The sequence below is a fragment of the Pteronotus mesoamericanus genome, unplaced genomic scaffold, assembly GCF_021234165.1.
Source record: "Pteronotus mesoamericanus isolate MK-2021 breed Mesoamerican mustached bat unplaced genomic scaffold, CSHL_Meso_final contig_20, whole genome shotgun sequence".
NCBI lineage: Eukaryota > Metazoa > Chordata > Mammalia > Chiroptera > Mormoopidae > Pteronotus > Pteronotus mesoamericanus.
The window spans coordinates 73754998-73775920 of record NW_026555085.1 but is presented as its reverse complement, the minus strand read 5'-3'; the positions used below and the strand labels follow the sequence as shown (position 1 = coordinate 73775920).

General features: G+C 36.3%; 1 protein-coding gene across 3 annotated transcripts in view; it reads right to left on the bottom strand.

Annotated features, from left to right (window-relative positions):
• Positions 1 to 3801: 3801 nt before the first annotated feature.
• PKIB (cAMP-dependent protein kinase inhibitor beta) overlaps positions 3802 to 20923 on the bottom strand; it is an 81104-nt gene continuing 63982 nt past the window's right edge. For all 3 annotated transcript variants that reach the window (XM_054568918.1, XM_054568919.1, XM_054568920.1), the window contains exons 2-3: positions 8095 to 8268; positions 3802 to 4877 (exon numbers count right to left, since the gene is read on the bottom strand). In XM_054568918.1, coding sequence (XP_054424893.1) covers positions 4810 to 4877; positions 8095 to 8263 — 237 coding nt within the window. In that variant the 5' untranslated portion in view covers positions 8264 to 8268 and the 3' untranslated portion in view covers positions 3802 to 4809. The remainder of the gene's footprint in view (positions 4878 to 8094; positions 8269 to 20923) is intronic.

The following is a 20923-nucleotide window of genomic DNA, read 5'->3' as shown; positions in this document are numbered from 1 at the left end:
TAGCAATAGTACCTTCTCTTAGGCCTTTGTTTGAACCAACACTTCCATTTTAAACAGCTGAAAATTTTTGTTCTCAGAGTTGTTATCAATAACTCTGAAAAAGAAAAAAAAATCCACTCTAATTAGTTCTAGTTTTAGTTAAGTAGTTGCTACTCATGGAAAGGAAAGAAATCAAAGAAATAAAAGGAAAATCTACTTTGATAAATAACAGAAAAAAATCGACAGATGTAGGACATTCACCTCAAAGTCACTACCACTGTTTTCGCTCATAAAATTAATAATAATAGTAATAATAATAATAACTTGCTATGTATCAGGCACGTTCCTTAATGATTTATCAGCATCACTAATTTAATTTCCATAACAATTCACCATTTTTTCACATTGAAGAAGTTGAAGCACAGAGAGTAAAATAACCAAAGTCATAAGAACAAATGGCAAAGCTGTAATTTGAACTTGAGGTGTCAGTTTCCATTGATAAGGTGTCAGGCTAGTGTACGTCAGTATTTCTTCCTCTTTGTCTCCCCCATCATCTGTCCAAGGTGCTCAAGCCTCCTGAGTAGCAAAACTAGAGCAAATGGACCATTTCTTTTTGCCTCCCACTGTAGTCATTCACATTCTAAGGAAATTCAAATCTTTCCAGATGATCACAAAAATATCATTTGGCACATGACACAGAACAGTTTCTTTTTGTTCTTCTTTCTCTTTCTTTGTACAGAATCAAGTTTGCAGATAGCTGGTTTATAATCCTCTTTTGCTTTGGTTTATCTCACAGTATTAATTATGACTTCACAATCACTAACTAAAGCAAGAGGCTTGTAAAAAGAATGGCAAAAATGGTCATGGAGATTTTCTTTAATGAACCACAACCAGGTAGCTTTGTTGAAAGTGTCTTCTTGCTATAAAAAATACTGCACCATACATTCCCCTGAATAGCTTGATGTTTGAAAAAAAGTTGGCAGGTGAATTCAACTTCTTTTTTAATCCTCCCACAAGGATATATTTATTGTCTTTAGAGAGAGAGGGAGAAAGGAGGAGAGGGAGGGAGAGAGAGAGAGAGAAGCATCAATATGAGAGAGAAACTGATAGATTGCTTCCCTTATGAGCTCTGACCAGGGTGGGGTATCAAACGCACAACCTTTTGGTGTATGGGACAATGCTCCAATCAACTGAGAAACCCAACCAGAGCAACTGTTGATCTCTTCTTGTTTTTCTTTGTCTGAATTCCTTCCCAGAAAAACAAATTCTGTTGGCAAATACTGAACAAGCTTGATGCCTTGTGTAATACAAAATACTTATGTATATAATGGGATGTTTACATGTGCATTGGGATGAATAAGTGATTCAGCATATACAGCATTCAGAATATATGTCATCATAGTAGTAATGAGGAAAAATATGGCTTCATTTCTGGTCTTCCAAATGAGAGATAAGCACTAAATGACACTGTGACCCAAGAGATATGTTGCTTTTATTTTCTTCTACATTTTCATGGAACAAGTTACTCACTTAGATACTGACACGAAATTCTGTTTTGTTGCAGTAACTGTCATAAAACATTAGTGAATGACTCATTATTAAAATATTAGCCACTCATTAGCAAGACTGAATTGGCATTAATGTGATAATTACCATGAACTGTCAATTTCCATCATAGTGTCTTCTTTGTGTTATAGCAGAGGAAGGCAGAAGAGAGCCGAAAGAACAAATCCAACTGCCCACTGCCTTCCCTACCAGAGAATGATGATGAAAGCATCTGGAAGAAAAATGATGGTGGTGATAGGTAATGTTTATTGAATAATTGTTCTTTGCCAGCAATTAGTCAAGTGTTTTACATATACAGTAAGTTCTCACTTAATCATCACTAACAGGTTCTTGGAAACTGCAACTTGAAGTGGGATTATTTGTAATGACATCAAAATCCATGGGCTAATTGATATAAACAAGAGTTAGGTTCTTATGGCATATTTCTGGTCACAAAAACATCGCCAGACTTCTAAATCAAGACCCAAAACACTGCCCTGACTGGTGTGGCTCAGTGGGCTCGGCATAGTCTCCGGGGCTGAAAGGTTGCCAGTTTGATTCCCAGCCAGGGCGCATTCCTGGGCTATGGGCCAGGGCCCCCAACTATATCTGTGTTTCTCTCCCTCTCTTTCTCCCTTCCCTTCTCTCTAAAATTAAACAAAATCTTTTTTAAAAAGGACCCAAAGCACTTTTAATGTTAAACATTGAAATAAATGTGAGCTATACATAACCTTCAGACATATTAATAGAAACAATTAAGAATTATTTTCCAACTCACTTGTTACCAGTTCAGGGGTACAGGTGGCTGGAGTCTATCCCAGAAGCTCAGGGCACAAGACGGGAACCAACTCTGGACAGGGCGCCCTTCCATTGCAGGCACCATCACACACATCCCCTGCACTCATTTGGACTGAGACAATTCAGATATTCGAATTCACCTAACGTGCCTATCTTTGGGATGTGGGAGGAAGTGAGAGTACCCAGAGAGAACCTACAGAGATGGTGAGGGGGAGATGTGCCAACTCCACAGAGAGAGTGGCCCTGGGTGGGAATTTTATTCTTTCATCAACTAGCCCTATAAATGATGAACTATTATTAATACCATTCCAAGAGGATAAAATTGAGACTTAGAAACATGATGTAAATTGCCAAAGATCACACAGGTGTGAGTAGCAGAGCTAGAATTCAAAGCATGATGTTTAGCTGAAGCCCAAACCCACGTGCTTGGTGGTTAAACTGTACCCAGGATGTCTCAGCCTCAGCGCTACTGACACACATGGCCAAGTGACTTTCTGATGCGAAGGCCTGCCGTATGGGACTGCAGGATGCTTAGCAGTTTAGCAACATCCCTGGCCTCTGCCCACTAGAGGCCAGTAGTGCCTTCTTTCCCCAGACCCCTCCCCTGCTTGTGGCTGCCAAAAATGTCTCCAGACATTGCTAAATGTCCTTCAGGAGACAAAATTGCCACTCCGCCCAGGTTGAAAATCACAGTGCTACTCTATGCTTTCTTTACAATGATTATATAATATCGTGCGATTAAATAACTCAGAAATATAATTTTAATGGCTAAAATATATTTTATTGAATGTTAAATTAGTGCTACACCTAAAATACTACTTTTGATTTTGATTTTTTTTAAATCCTTACTTGTAGATATGTTTATTGATTTTTAGAGAGAGAGAAAGAAACATGGATGTGAGAGAGAAACATCAATCGATTGCTTCCCATAATCTCCCCAACCAGAGATCTAACCTGAAACCTATGTATGTGCCCTGATCAGGAATCAAACCCATGACCTTTTGGTCTATGGGATAATGATCCAAACAACTGAGCCACCTGGCCAGGTTGGTACTTTTGATTATTTTATAAGGAAAAATTTATATTTTAGAACTTAAAACAATCAGGTTCTTTTAAATCTATCTCTTTGGTGTATTTTAGACATAAAGGTAAACTTCATCAATGAAATAGTAAGCAGGAGGTGTTTTATACTGCAAGGACTATTAAAGCCCTCCTTTAAAATATGTTGCCATTTTTCACCTGCTATCCTTTAGAAGATAAAAATGAAGGAGACTTGTATCAGTAACAGATTTAACAGTGAAAGAGTTTATTTGATTACTGTATACAGACATGGCCTAAGTTAGAATAAAATAAAATAAAACTGCATGCATAAGTACTTGAAAATAAAAATAAATTCATTTTTTAGTTTTTTTCCAAAAAAATCAAATTTTAAAAAAATTTGTAATTTTATTATTTTTCTAAAATGTCTAATAAATCAATGCTAAGGCTTTGGTTTTGGGCTTGTTTATTTTAAAATATGTACTTAAATATATATTAAAAGCAAGTATTTTGTTATTTCTACCTATATCAGTCACCAAATATTGTAGTGCCTACTCTTATGTTACCTACTTTAGGAAAAGATATAAAAATTAAGGTCTGCATTCCTGAGAAAATTATTTTAAAAACAAGTCATATATACACAAAGCCTTAAGAATAAGAATAGACAGTGTAAAGCAACTAATAAGGTGTTTTACATAATTCACATTAAAGAAAAACATACACATACACACACCAAAGTTAAGGAAGATAGTGAAATTCATTTACTAGGCATGTTACATATAAACTATTTGTCACAATTTTGCATTTTAAGAGTCCACATGAAAAATCACAGTATGTACAGACTAGAAACAATGTATACCAGACAAAAACATCCTAGAGAGGTTTAGCTTGTCAAGCTTTTACAATTTTTTCCCCAAATCATTTTAGGGTTTGGGACCAAAAAAATGGTTAAAAGCAAACATTCTATCCTTGTGGTTTTGACCTATTATTCTTTTTTACCATAAAATAAAACAAAACACACACAAAAAGAATAATTTCCTACAAATTTCACAAAGTTTTAAGTTAATGATGTTTGGTTTATAGTTACTGAGAAATGTTTTATCCACTATCATAAAAAACAGAATTAAGAACACATCTGGCTAAATAAATCCAAAAGAGAACAGTAGATTTTGTTGAGTTTATAGACAATGATAAGTATTTAAGTGACCATACATTTTTAACCTTTTCCTTGGGTACAATTTGAAGGTAAGCTGCCTTTTAATAACCTACATGGGACATCATGGTTGTGATCCAAGTGATTAGCATCACAACAAAATTATCTAATACACACACGTTGCTTAGGGCTGCAATGTTACCATAGTTACAACCAGATCAAACATCTCAGGAAAGCAGAACCACTAAAGTCTTTCAACTTGCAGAAATTCAGCACTTTTGATAGGTTATAAGCCTTCATTTTCCTTCATTTAGGGGCTTTTCCAATTGGTTTTGTGTTGTTTCTTCGTCTTTCTTTTTTACATCTAAAAAATAAATAATTTTCATTCATATATTGAATATATTAATATATATTTTGTATTATATTATAACAAAATCATTAGTTTTTTCCCTTGATGCACCCAATCATTCTCTACTTAGTTAAGACATACTTTCCAAACATGGAAACTACACAAACAAGTCAGACCCCAACTTTGGATTTTATTAGCAATTTGAAATGATAAATTTTTAAACCCTTAATAATATTTGTAGTTAGATCATTAAAAATAGACCTTATATATGCTTATTTATAGCTATTAAAAAACATTGTCTATTTGTCCATTTTTCTATCTACACCTGTAAATGCATTTCCTTTTGTATATTCTTTAACATGTCATGTTATATATTGATTATATTTTTAGTATTTTAAGTTTCTTAGTTGATGTCTTTGACTTTATTTCAAAATGATTTAAAGGAACATATAAAAGTAGTAAAAATATTCTCTCAGATAATAGTTTCTTTTAGAGAGAGGGGAAGGGAGGGAGAAAGAGAGGGAGAGAAACATCAATGTGTGGTTGCCTCTTGTGTGTCCTCTGTTGGGGACCTGGCCTGCAACCCAGACATGTGCCCTGACTGGGAATTGAACCAGCAACACTTTGGTTTGCCAGCCAGCACTCAATCCACTGGAGCATACCAGCCAGGACAGATAATGGTTTCTTAAGTGACTAAAATAAAATGATGAAAACTACTAACTCTCCTACAGTATATTTGTTCTCTTTTCCTTAACTAAGTAATGTCAACACATATTAAGGTTTGTGTGTGTGTGTGTGTTTATAAACTTTAATTAGGCCTTTTGTATTAACAAGTAAATTCTCTGCCTCATTAGCTGAGGATGGCCCGTCAACAGCTACATCATGTTCAGATAATCACACAGCAGTCCCCCCTTATCCACCCACAGTTTCACTTTCTGCAGTTTTAGTCACCAAGGTCCAAAAATATTAAATGGAAAATTACAGACATAAATATTCATAAGTTTTAAATTGCACATTGTTCTGAGTGTGATGAAATCGCATGCCATCCTGCTCCATTCCACCTGGGACATGAATCATTCCTTTGTCCAGCGTCACCAGGCTGTACACTCTTCTGCCTGTTAGTCACATGGTCGTCATCTTGGTCATCGGATCGTTGCACTATTGCAGCAGGGCTTGTATTCAAGTAACCCTTATCTTACTTAAAATGGCCCCAAAGCCATTCCCATAATTTTTATTCCAGTATATCATTATAATTGTTTTATTTCATTATTAGTCATTGTTGTTAATCTCTTCCTGTGCCTAAGTTATAAATTAGACTTTACCATAGGCATATATGTTCAGGAGAAAACATAGTACGTATAAAGTTTGGTAATATCTGTGGTTTCAGGCAACTACTGGGGATCTTGAAACATAGGTCCTGTAAATGAGGGGGAACTACTGTTATATGACATTTTCAAACTTACAAAACTAAAAACATTACACATGTTATTTTTCTTTTTATTTTTTCCATCTCTACTTTTGTCTTATGTGTACACTTTTTTACTTTTACTCATAGTGAACTGCATGAGAAATGCAATGGCTTTTAGAAAAAGGGGAGATACCCATGGGACTCCAGGATCAGTCCGCAGTCCCTGGCCTAATGATAATATATTTACTTCACAGGGATCAAACCAGGAACATTTGTAACTTTAACAGGTAATAACTTCCTGAGGCAAAGAACCAAGAGCCCTCTTCTGGGGCTCACATTAATGGGGTAGATGTGCAGAAGCTTCTGGCTCTATTTGCCTCATTGCCACCAGGAATAAATTTCTACATGCACATACAGATCCACTTTGACATCTAAAATGGGATGATCCAGCGATTCCACTTCTAGGAAAACATTTGGAGAAACCCAAAACACTAATTTGAAAGAATATGTGCACCCTTGTATTCATTGCCATGTTATTTACAATAGCCAAGATCTGGAAGCAGCCCAAGTGTCAATCAGTAGATGAGTGGATAAAAAAGCTGTGGTGTATTTACAAAATCGAATACTATGTGGCTGCAAAAAAAGTAGGAAATCTTACTTTTTGTGACAGTATGGATGGACCTGAACAATACTACGCTAAGTGAAATAAGCCACTCAGAGAACGAGAAATACCGTATCATTTCACTTATATGTGGAATCTAATGAACAAAATAAACTAACAAACAAATTAGAAATAGACTCATAGATACAGAGAACCAACTGACAGGTATCAGAGGGGAGGGGAGCCAGGGAGCTGGGTGAAAAAAGTTAAGGGGTTAAGAGGAAGAAAAATAAAACAGGCATAGATATGGACAACAATAGGGTAATTGCCAGAGGGATGGGGGGTGTGGGAAGAGGTGGAAGAAGGCAGGGGGGAGACAAATGGTGCCGGAAAGAGACTTGGCTTCGGGTGATGAGTGTACAATGCAGTGTACAGACGATGTGTTATAGAGTTCTATGCTTGAAACCAATGTCACTCCAATAAATACAATTAAAAAAAGAAACGAAATAAAAAAATGAAATGGGGTACAAGGCACAGATATTTTGGTAATGACTTAAAACTGAAATTATCTTTAACCTCTTTGCGTGTGTTTTTAAATGAAGAAACTCTTTTAAACCTTTATTAAAATTATTATTTTATTTATTTTCAGAAAACTAAGCTCTGCAAGCTGCATGAACTGTGTGTAAACCACGGGAAGAAAGAGCCGACTTTCTCTCATTGGCTTGACAGCTCTCCTTTTTTCTTAGTTCAACTACTGGTTGAAGAATGATCATCTTTTATACAAATACCTTAAAGATCTCATCTCTAGTTGATAAGTAAACTTCTTCTAAGAGAAATCACTAAGTTTATAGAATACTGCAGTGAAGCAGGGGCTTCCAGAATGATTTGTCAATGGATGGCAGAAAAAAATTATATTTTTTCTGAGTACTTCTTGATTAATTTTATAAGTTCATTGAGGGAAAGGATAATTCCAATCACCAGCACTGTGCATGATAATACACATCCAATAAATTAATAAGTGTTCACTTTCTACCTACACACCATGAGATAAAAAGATGAAATTGCGCACTTTCAGAAAGCCTGAAAAATCTACCTAGCCTTAAACAAAAGATGAAATATTTTTGTAAACAGCAAGAAAAAAACAAAAACGCTTAAAAGGGAGACTTCCAGAGAAAATAATTAAAGGAGCAGTATTGCTGATTTTAATGGAATTTTGCTGTTACCTTCTTTGACGGAGAGGGCCTGCAGTTTGAGGGGCAGCTCTGAAGTTCCACCTGACTCAGTGGGACCCTGGATGTCTGCGATAGCATTCCGGCGGCCTGTCCTTGCTGAAGATGCAAAATTGTTGACCACAGCTTCCACATCAGTCATTTCTGATGAATCTGTCCTCATAGCATCTACAAATAGAATGTGCACATAGACAAAAGGGTGAGCCTATTCTGAGGCAAATATTCACACCAGTGGCTGAAAGGCATGGGGTGATCAAATACACAACAGCCTTGAGAGCCTAGTTGTTGATCGCACCCTGCATCTGTATCTAATGTCCTGGTGCTGGAGTTTCCATCTGCACATTTGCTGAATAGAGCAGGAAGTTCTCAGTGTGAGCCAGATTCCTACAGATAACCCCTGAGCCAAAAAGAGGTAGTTGGATGTTTTAGGGTACAATAATCTCTTGCCATTTGTTCTGCTTTTCTACCGAAAGATCAGCCAAAGGGGGCTTGGAAGGAAATGAACACTGACTTGTTTGACCATTTCCCATACAGACTCTTCCCGCCAGGATTTTCTTTGGGTACTTGTTAAGCTTGAAACCAAATTACTGTAATTTGTGGGGAGCAAACAAAACACATGCTGTTCCTACTCTTTAGAAATAAGAAATTCTACTTTATCTCAAAGGCTTTTTCCCCCAGTGACAGCTGTGTATTTCTATCTGTTCTCTCCCTAGACCTAATTTTCAATGCCTCATATTCATGTTGGGGAGAGTAGGACCTGTATAATCTTCTCTTGCCTTCAAGTGGACATGGTAATTACTAGTACTTTCCTAAGCAATATTTTTCTTCCCAGCATCTGCCTGTCTCTATGAAAAGCTTCTCAAGAGATCATTCACTATACAGGGAAGGAAGTAGCAGATACTGCTTATTCTAAAACTCTTTCATATGATTTTTTTCTTTTTTTAACCTTTAAAAATTAAATTGCAGTTGATGTACACTAATATATTAGTTCCAGGTATACAACCACATGACTGGACATTTATACAATTTATGATCACCTTGATAAGTCTAGTACCCATCTGACATCATATATAGTTAAAACAATGTTATTGACTATGTTTCCCATGCTGCGCTTTACATCCCCATGACTCTTCTGTAACTGCAATAGTACATCTTAATTCCTTTGCCTTTTTCATCCATTTCTCCAACCCCCTCCCCCTGGCAACCATCAAAATGTTCTCTGTATTATATGGTGTTTTCTAATGAGTGTTTCCTAAGAGGTCAACACTAAACACTGTATCAAAAGCAGGAGGAACAGGAACAAGCACTTACTGATAAGCCATGAAGTGTTAGGCTCTCAGTGGGGCATCGAGAGTACAGAAGAATGACATATGCCCTGTTTTTAGGGGACTCGCACTCTCAAAGGGGAGAAAGAAGGCATATATGCAAAGACTCATAGCATCATAACACAGAATGTGCTGAGTGTCAACCAAAGGATGGATAGTAATCATTTGTGGCACTCGAGGGCAGAAATATGTGAACCTTCGCCTACACAAAGCAAATCAAACTTCTCATTATAGCTGGAAGAGAGCCCTTTCCAAGCAGTTAACTTCAATTCAGGAAATGCTAAAAATGAAGGGAAATAGTCACAAAATATGGTGCACTTGATATGAAAAAATGCAATTCTTTTGGTCTGTAGTACTCAAGACATGCACGTTGAGCTTAGCATTGGCCTGAGGAACCCAGGACTAATTTAGGCTACTCTCCAGATATTTTCACCCTTTTAGGAATTATGGAAAATTTGAGAACAATGCTAGATTTTCAGACACAGTTCTGAAATCAATTAGACTTTTAACTGTTTAATATTTGCCAACCGTCTGGCATTGGCAGACAGTACAAGATAATGTACAGAGCACTGGGCCATTACTCAAAAAGAACATTACAGGCTCACCAGGTGATATTGGTTAATCCATTTAATTTCTCTAAGTCATGGTTCCTCCCCCATATATTGAGTGTAAAAAAATGGCCTGACTGATTCACAGGATTCTTGTGAAAAACCTGAGATAAAGGATGTAGAAACTCTTTGTAACTATGAAATTACATGGTTGATTATTGGCATCGCCGTTCATGGCTCACAAAGTTTTATTTACTCTACCACTCTCTTAGAGTCCCCTTTAACTATCTTCCTACTGGAAGACCTGTTAAGTTTTCTAAGAGGGAAACCAGCATTTATTCAATACTGCATGACTATTTTCATGTCTATTATCCTCATTTAAACCTTCTAAAAATCCTATGAGGTGGTAAGGAATAGCCCTCACTACATGGATGTGGAAACTGGTGCTCAGGGAGGTTAAGTGACTTATTTAAAGTCACACAGCTGCTAATCTAGCATGCGAGGATGTAAACCCAGTTGTTGTTGATTCTGAAAGCAAGATGACATAGATGACCACAAAATTAACTTTCTAAATCTCTGAGATATATACAAACAGCCACACGATAGCTACTTTAGATTCTGTGCTACATTGCTTTTTAAAATATATACATAAATAAATGAATGTGTGGTTATCTTGTGAGCACCCCCATGATGCATGAATTTCAATGAGATCTCTTCTCTACTTGGGAGCAGTGTCCATCACCAGTTTGGAAACAGACCTCATTTGCAGGCCTCTACTCTGTCCTCAGCCAATTCACAGCACATCAGAAGCCATGGCCATGATCAAATGTTAATTTCTGTGCAACACCTTCCTGTATAACTACAAATAAGTTAACTCTGCTAAGCCTGAAGGAGCAGTGCCATGAATACCTTGATTATTTGGCTGCAGAGTCCAAAATCTTAAGATTGAAGATAGAAATAGATATTTAAAAAATTAAGATAAATAATTATATGCCATATAATTTATGTTAAATAAAATGGGTAAATTTTTTTTAAGCAAAATGGTATGTGTTAAAGGAGTATCAAGTTAACATTTGCATATTGAAAGAAAATTTCCAAAAGGTGGCCTATAGACTAGGTCATCAACAAGAAAGAAGAGATTCTGGGCTCCAAATTTATTTCAAGGTTTCTTTGCTGCTGGCTGCTATTTTGGAAGCTTTTGCTTTTAGCTTTGTTATTTTTCTAAATTAGTTCTTTTATGGATTGGTGTTATAGAACAAGCTCATCACAAAACTAAGATTTTGTCAAAGTTAACTCATTAACTATTCTTTGAAGATAAAAAAACAAAACTGGATATGCAGGGAGGCCAAGCAACAGGCTGCTTTTCTCCAGAGCTTTATGTGGTCATTTCCCAGCTCTCTCTTGGCACCATCTTCCTTTCAGAGCCCAGCGCTGGCGCAGAGTGACCAGGATGTCCTGCTCCCCAACACGATGAGCAATTCACTCAGCCCAGTCCCACAGGGCTATGACAAGAGGAATCTGGCTGCAGTGAAAAGTCATCCAATCTTCCCAATAGAATGTATCTGTGACTTAGAGGTCACTGGCAGGAGCATTTGAGCCCACCAGGTGATTCTTAACTGGGTTCTTTTAATTCCCTGGCCGGGAGGATTATTGCAGCATTGAAAATCATCTGAAAGCCCATAAAGGACAAACTGGTTAAGAAAGCTGTGTATATTATATTGTGGAACATTATACAGCTTTTAAAGAATGTATTAAATCCAATTAGATCTACCTGTGGAGATGTGTTCATGATAGATTTTGAAATAAAACAAGTTTAAAAATTTTTAAATATTTACAGTGAGTCTATGTTGGGGAAAAGTAATGAATATAATGTGATTTCAACTTTGTAAGAAAAATAAAATCGTAGTTGGGAATATGAGAACAAGGAGAGTATTAACTATTTTTAGTACCTTCTTACTAAATACCTTATTACTATTTAATAATAATGAGCATATGTTATTTTTGTAATTTAAAAGAATTAAAACATAGTCACCTGGCAAAATTATGAATACACAGATATTCTAGCACAGAAAGGTTCTAAAAACAGCACTTTAGTAATTTAGTCAAAAATAGAATATCTCTAATTAAAAGCCTCTCTGTCTTCCAAATAGTCATCTTACTTGTCTGTTATTATCCTATGTAACAAAGACTGTCTATGCTTGATATATATGAAAATTTCTCTCTTCAAATGCTTTGTGTCACTTTGTGTCATTTGAAAAGTATATGGCCTATAGGAAGATGAGGAAACACTCTTAAAAAAAGAGAGATTAACTTGCAGGTTCTTTTAATTTTCTGAGCTCAAAAAGCTATGTTTGTGTTTGCTAACCAAGACAGCTGACTCACTAGCGACTCTTCCTTTTTATTCTACAGAATTAGCAGAGGAATTTGGATGGGTTCTGCTCTGTCAACCATGGCTGCTTAGAGGAGATAAAACCATTTAGACATTTGGAGATTTCTCAAAAGTCCTCGCAGGCCCACAACAAGGTAATGTGGTTAAGACTGCCTATGACATACTCCTATATGTATGGAAAATACACAAATTTCAGATGCCTTAACAAAAGACCATTACGTACATATATACACACATACAATCCAGCATCTTTGCAGTCTCTGAAGTATTGAAAATGCAACAACAGCACCACTGAAGAAGACAAAAATGTTTAAGCTAAATGGAGATCTGGTTTATATATATATAAAATCACTAGTCAGCTCTCAGAAGACTCAAAAGAGCCTGCTATGAAAAGTGTATATTATATAAACATACTTTTAAACAAATAGAAGGTTTTGCAAGCTATTTTCTTCCCAACTGAGACAGTCCATACTTTGAGCTCACAGTTATTCTTTACTGAAGCTTCTTTACTTGAATCCAAGCCTGCAAGGAGAGGGATATCTCTTTTCTACCCTTTGAATCCATAGCACTTACCCCATCTCCCCCAGTGAAACCACTACTTATTCAGCATGTCCGACTTGCAATCAACTTCTTATCCTCTGAATTAGTTCTCTGGGGGTATGGGTCAGGCTATCTCAAAAAACACTTAAGGTAACAAATGAAGAAGGAAAAACGTGCATTTTGGAAAGTCAGTGTTCTTCCTGGACCAAGGACAGAGACAGATACCGACATACACCGGTCTCAGTGGGTAACTGTCTCCAGCTTTTAATATCCTAATACCTTATGCTAGACTCCTTTAGTTCTCTGCCTACAGATCACTCTTTTGTATGACTGTTTGGAACATACAAACCTCTTCCAAACAAAGAATTATAATAATTGCCTCTTAATATGGACCAACAGAGACATAATTGTTTATCTAGTCAACATTTATTGAGCTCCTACTAAATTATTAAGTGCCAAGCCCTGTGCTAGGCCCACAAGCTACAAAGGGGAACCCACAGTCTAGTGAGATCAAACACATTCTGATCTTTTCAGTGACATTTCTTGAACTCAACTCTTATTCTTTGCAAATAAAGTAAAATAATCCATTCTAAAATGTGAATCCTTCAACATATCTCTTATTCACTTAAACATGAAGAACACTTTAGACTAAATAGAGATTACATGGAATGTGTGTACACGTATAAAAATTATTTTTTAACTTAGAGACCTTCCTCTTTTTAAAAGTTCCTCTGTATATGGCATTGCTCTGATTCAAGTAAATGCCAAAGGAAATTCTACCTTTTGTCTGCTGACACATATACTTGTTTTTCATGCTTAGGTTCTTGCTTGATAATGACTTAAACAGACCCTTCAACATACAACCAGTGGACCTATGGAGGCAATTTTCATCACAGAAAATCTTTGATACCTCAAACTTACAAAATTGAGAGTGGAGAACCAATTGATTTTCCTATAATCTTCCAGGTAAAGTAATGAACAAATATGACCTCCTCTACGCAATGACACCTATTACACTAAGATAGGGTCACTCGGAAAAATCATATGGATGGATGTGAACAAAAACAAAAAAGGTTAACTGCATTAAATGGAGTAACCCCCTTGAGCTTATGGGGATGGGGGTCACATTTACCTGGTCATCCTACTCTCCTTAGTTTGCTGCTAGAAAAACTCCTTTAATACATCAAGGGTTGTTAGCATTTATGTTGTCAGAGGGCTTCTCTTGACCCGTTGCAACTTCCCAAAAGGACCATAAAACTATTCCCATTATTGCAGGATTTTAATTTGAAAGGATCTTATAGTACAACCTTTCAGATCTTAATACTTAAGTGATGCATCAATATTGCCCAGCCAGTTTGTGTCAAAGTCTTTCCTAAGTTCCCACAGGACTCTTTCTACCATCAGCATGATTTGCCCTGCTCAACCTCCAAAACAGGTTTCCCACTTTATGAATATATTATTTCAGGGGGAGGGGGCGGTAATACATGCATGCACACGTGTGTGTTGTGTCTAGTGGGTGATATGGGGATACAGAAATTGTTATAAACCATAGCAGGGAGCATCCTTCCTATCTTACATCTTACATAGTTTTGCCTTTTCACCTCCTACCTTTTCACTTCTATCTCTCTGAGAGGTCAGAATTGAGAGGACTTAGTATGGATTAGAAGGAACCATTCTCATTCTTTTTTTCCCCACCTACCTCCAACCCTTGCTATTTGACAATGTTCTCTCATTCTCGTTTATTTCTCACATTATCCTTTCTAATCAGTGACTCAAATATCATATGTTCTTTTTTATTAAGCTCCTAGAGCTTAGGAAAAGAAGTATTTGGATTTAGCTCAAAAAGTACTTAATACCAACTCTGTGCAAAACACTGTACTAGTTACTGCGAAATTAGCCACAGTAAGGAAGGACGTCCCCTGCCTCCACTAAGAGATGAGGAGACTGCAGGCCAAGCAGCGACTCACAAGCACAGGGGAGGGGTTGGTTAATTCCAAGAGAAAACGGAGTAGGGCTGCCCAGGGAACAGAGCATTTGAGTGGGGTACCAGAGAATGAATAAGCAAACCTCAGTGAGAGAATGCTCTCAGAGCATCCATTTCTCATCCTTGCCCTCCTCCTTTGAAGGCAAGGTTCCTTTTGAAATTTAGGAACCATTTTGGACACTGTTCCTAAATTTCAAAAGGAGCACAAAGACTCTCCAAGCTCACAAAAGCCCAAGAACTGTTTCTGCACTAGTGAGACAATGATACAATTTCCAGGTTCATATGACTTGCTTGCATCTTTCTCATCTCATAATGAAAGCAGGGAGTTTTCAATGCAAGATCTGAGAAGTCAGTTCCCTTTTTAATGAGACCATGGTTTTAAAATGATGTCAAGAGGAAGGAGAAAAGGAGAAGTTAACTCTGACCAACATGGTCACCCTAGAAATGATCTGCGTGGTATATGGACTTTATATTCACATATAATATAATGTTACAATAATAATACTCTATTGAAAATAGAACATATTTGACAGCAAACTGTTCTGAATTAAAAACTGTATGCCCCAACACCATACATAGTTGTTACAATGTATGATGTTACGGATAATGTCAGGTGAATACTAGACTTACTGAGGGGATCACTTTGAATTATATGCCTAATCACTATGTTTTACACCTAATATAATGTTGTATGTCAACTCTATTGAAAAAACAGTAATTGTTAAAAAGCTGTATGCCCCTTTTAATCACCCATCTTTTTGTACTCAGCATGACTTCAGGTGCTTTTCAAAGCCTCCTTATGTAATTTAGACTTGCGTATGTTCAGAAGAAAAGCTTTCAAGTGATGAGTTAAAAAAAAAAGCTTTGAGCAATGACATTACTAAACTACATTAATACACCCTTGGAGTGACAGGCCTCAAATTAGTCCCGATGTGTTAAACAGTCTATACATGTAGTGCAACAGAAAGCTTGGTTGACTAAAAGTGAATGTACCTGAAGTTGAATCCTAAATTGCCTTCTAATAGACTTGTGACTTACAGTAAGATTTCTCTGTTAATTAAATTTCCACATTTATTAAAAGTAAGATTTAATATTATCTAGTTTACCTAACTTGTAACCAAACAAACTGATATACACGTGCTTAGTTAATCACACAGATGAAATTTATTTATAAATCAGTCATATAAAATTTGTTTAGAAGTCAATTATATTAATTTATAGGCACTATAATAGATTATCATTATAAACATCAATTATCTTGTTAAATTCTGGAGTCTATGTGGCTTCAGAGACAGCTTCTGATATTGTGAATTTTAAAGACAAAAAGAAATTAACATAGAGACATTGCCAGAAACTTGGCGTTCAGGAAAAAAAAAGAGAAAGCATTAAAAAAAAAAATCATTTACAATCCTCCCACCACACACACACACTCACACGCAAATACCGCATTGGCTACTTTTCTGCAACATCTGCTCCAGATGAGCCGCCTCTCCTAGAGGGCCGCATCTCCCTGCACACTCATCAGAGTTTCTTCCCCAGGGTGAACCTTTCATACACTTTGAGCAAAAACATGTTTAAGTGTTTCTTTAACGGTTAAAATGGGATTAAACTTCTGAATTTCTTCATGATGCTTGAAAAACAATTCTTAATCCCAGGATTTGTGAGAAAACTCTGCTTTCTCACTGAGGTTCACCCTGACTCCCCCATTTCAAAAGCGTCTCCTCCTGTAGCTTCTGATCCCTTTTTCCTTGTTCTGCTTTCCCCTAGGACTTAGTAGCTTTAACATATATGACTTATTAAGACTGCACTTGCTTTCTAATGTTTGTCTCCCTCCACTAGAATGTAAGCTCCACAAAAGCAAAGGTTTTGTACACCGTTAATTAGGGCAATTAAGAGAGACTTCACAGAAGCTGTAGAACACATCCTAGACCTTAATATATGGAAGAAATTTCTACAGGTAAGAAGGAAATTGAAAAGGCTTACCAAGGCAGAAAAATACCGTTAGCTAAACCATTAAATCGGAAGTGTAAAAGCAAATCCCAAATAAAGGAAAAGGAAACATCTGATTGTAATAATGTTATGCCATAGAGAGCTGGAAAAATATGTTGGACCATAGTCATAACTAGAATCCATGTTGCAAAGAAAATGAATACTATATAAAAATGAAATTTCACTTCTTCTTGTGAGCATTGGAGAACAATATAAATTTCCAAGTCATATAATAAAGGTGTATATAAGATGAATTGTCTGAGAAGAGAACTGATGTGAAAGACAATCATTAGAAGGTTATTTAAAAGGGAAGTTTCATAAGCAAATCCATCATAACAGTGATAAGCTGATTACAAAATTTATATGTAAATGCAACAGACCAAGAATAGCTTCTTATTTAAAAAAGAAGAAAAAAAGGAGGCCTTAAATTATCAGATGTAGAGATTCATTATAAAGTTTTGAAGCCTTACACTTTCAACTATAAAGATTCATTATAGAGTATTAGTTAATAAGATAGTATGGTATTCTTCAAAGATAGACAAGTAGAAAAATGGAATAAAATAGAGACCCCAGAAATAGACACACATGCCATGATTTGTGACAAAGAGTGAAACTACCAATGTGGTCCCTGAACTATTTCTAGTGGTCTTGGAAAATTCACAGAGACGAAACACCAGAAAACTAGATATTGATGGGAAGAATATCAGTCATGGAAAAAAACATGGAAAGTATATTTATAACAAAATTCTAAGATTACTAAATAAACACTTTTGAGTTTTAGTATCTTCCCTTGAATTCTGTATTTAAATATTTTCATACAGCAAAGTTGAAAGAACAATGTATAATTTTCACTTGACTTCAATCATTGTTACAAGTTTGTTCTTTAACCTCTCTCTCTACATACACATGTACAATTTTCATTCAAACATTTGAAAGCAAGCTGCTGATAACATGATACTTCACACTGAAATATTGTAGCATGTATCTCTTAAGAACTACATTATTCTATCTATCCATATTACCATTGTATTTCCACAGCATTCTTTTTGTCATGTTGTAATTCTGAGATAAAAAGAACCTTTTTCTCTTTAGAAATTCCTTTGGGAGAATTATTGTTTTTTCTGTCTGAAAAGATCTATTTTATCCTTATTCTTGCAAGGTATATTACTTTAGATTTATGTTACCTTCTAAAAGCATGTCACAATACCATCCTACTTTATTCCATTTTTGTTAAGAAGCTACTGACTGTGACGGTTAATTTTTCTGTGTCAACTTGCCTGGGCCACAGAATGCCAAGGTATTCATCTGAACATTGTTCTGAGTGTGACAGTGTCAGTATTTTATGGATAAGATTAATGTTCGAATCAACAGACTGACTAAAGCAGATTGCCCTACCAAATGTGGATGGGCATCATCCAATCCACTGAAAGCCTAAATAGAGTAAAAAATTAATTAAGGGAATATTTGCTCTCTCCGCCTGTCCTTAGAACTAGAACATTGGTCTCCCAGTGCCTTCAGACTCAGATTATATCACCAGCTATCTTGCTTCTCAGGCCTTCAGACTTGGAACAGAATTACATCATTGGCTCTCCCAAGTCTCCAGCTTGCTGGCTGCAGGTCTTGGGACTTCTTTGCCTCCATAATATGTTGAACTAATTGTTTTTAACAGATAAATATGTATCCTTTTGGTTTTGTTTCTCTGGAGAACTCTGAATAATACATTGAGATACAACTATTTTTTGTGTGTGTGGTTTATAGTCTTTTTTCTACTATATTTTGAAGATTTAATATCTTTGGTGTTTCTGAATGTCTGGATAGATACCTTTTTTTCTTCTTAGTATTTGTTAGGATACCTAAATTTGAGACTTTCATCAATTCTAGAAAGTCTCAAGTATTATTTGAATATTACTTTCCATCCTTTTTCTGCTATTTCACTGGGAATTTCAATTAGACATATGAGATAAATACTCTCATTCTGCTGACCAAGTATCTCAACCCTTCTTTCATATCTTCCATATCTTCTGTCTCTCTGTACTGCATGGAGCATAATGTCTTTCAGATCTATCCTTCTGTTCACTAGTTCTCTCTTCATATGGGTCTAATCTTCATTAGGTATACACCAAGTTTTAATTTCTAATTATATTTTTCATTTCTAGACAATCTGGCCCTTTTTCAAGTCTGCCTCATTTTAATATAGTATCTTATTATTTAGTCAAATACACTTAAAATATCCTCATTTATCCTTTTCAAATATATTAAACCCATGTTTTTATATTTCATTTAATTCAAACTTCTGAATTCTTTATAGTCTGATTCTGTTATTGTTTCAGTATTGTTTCCAAGTGGCTTATTTCCTTGCATGTTTTTTGATTTTAGGTTGGGAGCTTATTTTTTTTTAAACTTCTGTGAAGTTACCTGGGATATGAATTAAAGTGTTTTCCTCTCCGTGAACATCTGGGGTCATTACCAAATTGGTTAGCTTTCAGTTCTGACATGGAACTTTTTAGGCTACACAGTTTCAAACATTGGAGGTTCTACTTCTGGTAATAAATGACGAGTAGAGCCTTTTCCCCTATTTCTACCCAAGGCAAAGCCAGGACTGACAAGTATCCTTACTGCCTTTCTTTGAAAGTTAGGGTTTTGCCATGTCACCCTTTGGCTGAGTATGTCGCTCTTCAGCAGTCTGAGTCTTATCTTGAGGACCCAAACTGATTCCATACCTTGAGTGGGTCCTAAGTTCTTCTCTTGTCCCCAAAACATGACTCTTTAAAACAGAAGTTTTGAGACATTAGGGAACTCAAGGAAGCCTCTGAGTATAGCACTCGCCTGCCTCTAGATTTGCATTTCTTGTTTTTCTGAGTTTACGAAGTATTTTCATAATTATTTACCAACATGAACATTCATTTAAAAAGAGTTTTGAAAATATGTTATCCTACATTTTAGTGTATTGTGTACTAGGGCTTTTAAAAGGACATTAAGTCTTCCATAGTTCCAAAAAAGAAAGTTCTAGCTAAACTTCAATAATTTTGTACCCAAGTGATATCAAGATACCCATTTTGTGCAGTCACAAAAAACAATGTGCAATAATGTAACTGCATTAATTTTAACAGAACTTACTTTAACTCAGAGCGCTCCATTTTTCCTTCATAGCAAAAAACCAGTCATATGATTCAAAGTAAAATCATTCACTTCCACATTAATCCACAGGATTTATTCCTCCATGTGGAGTAAGATCTAAAATTAAGGTTTAATATTGCATGCTGCCCTGACATCTAGTAAAATTGAGAGTGTTCCAAATACTGCCTCTCAAGTCAGCTCTCATGGATAAGGTACCCTAGCCAAATAACACCTTCTTTTTTTAACCAGAGATCAGACACAGTTCCTGCTTATTCCTGAGCAGTGCTTTTCAGGTTCTTTCCAGCTTGCATAATGATTCAGACAAGCTGATCTCATCTTCTTGTCGGAATTAGGAAGCACACACCCTCTTGTTACTACCGTTTGCTTCCTATAACCCTTGGTTATTGACTTTGTTCCTAAGTACAATTGCCATGTGCCTCTCCCTGCATGACTTATGGTGTCTTCCCTGGGTTAAGAATATATGTGGCTAATAAACTACTGTTGGTCTCATTTGTCCAGTATCAAGTGTTGTGTGTTTAACCAACTCCATACCCCCAGGGCAGGAATCTATCCCTCACCAACATGGTGAATAGGAGCCAGTAAAAACTACTGGTGTCATACTACAAAGTGTATGACATGCTCGGTCATGAACAAGGACCCCTGGCCAACTTTAATTAACAGCTCCTGGTGAACTGCTTTTGTGATCTGGTGAATGCTGCCTGAGATGGCACCACTAATGCTGGCAGGCTGGAGCTATGTCCTGTGTGGCACTCTTTTGTCTCTGTGAGCCATTGTCATCACCTTCTACTCTAAAACCCTCTTGCCCCCCAAACAGGAATGACTGTTATTTGATATTCCCTGGCAATCCCCGGTGCTGTCAGGTTTAGTCTGTATTTGGGAGGTGGTCTCTGAGGCTCCCACCTGTGAAGGC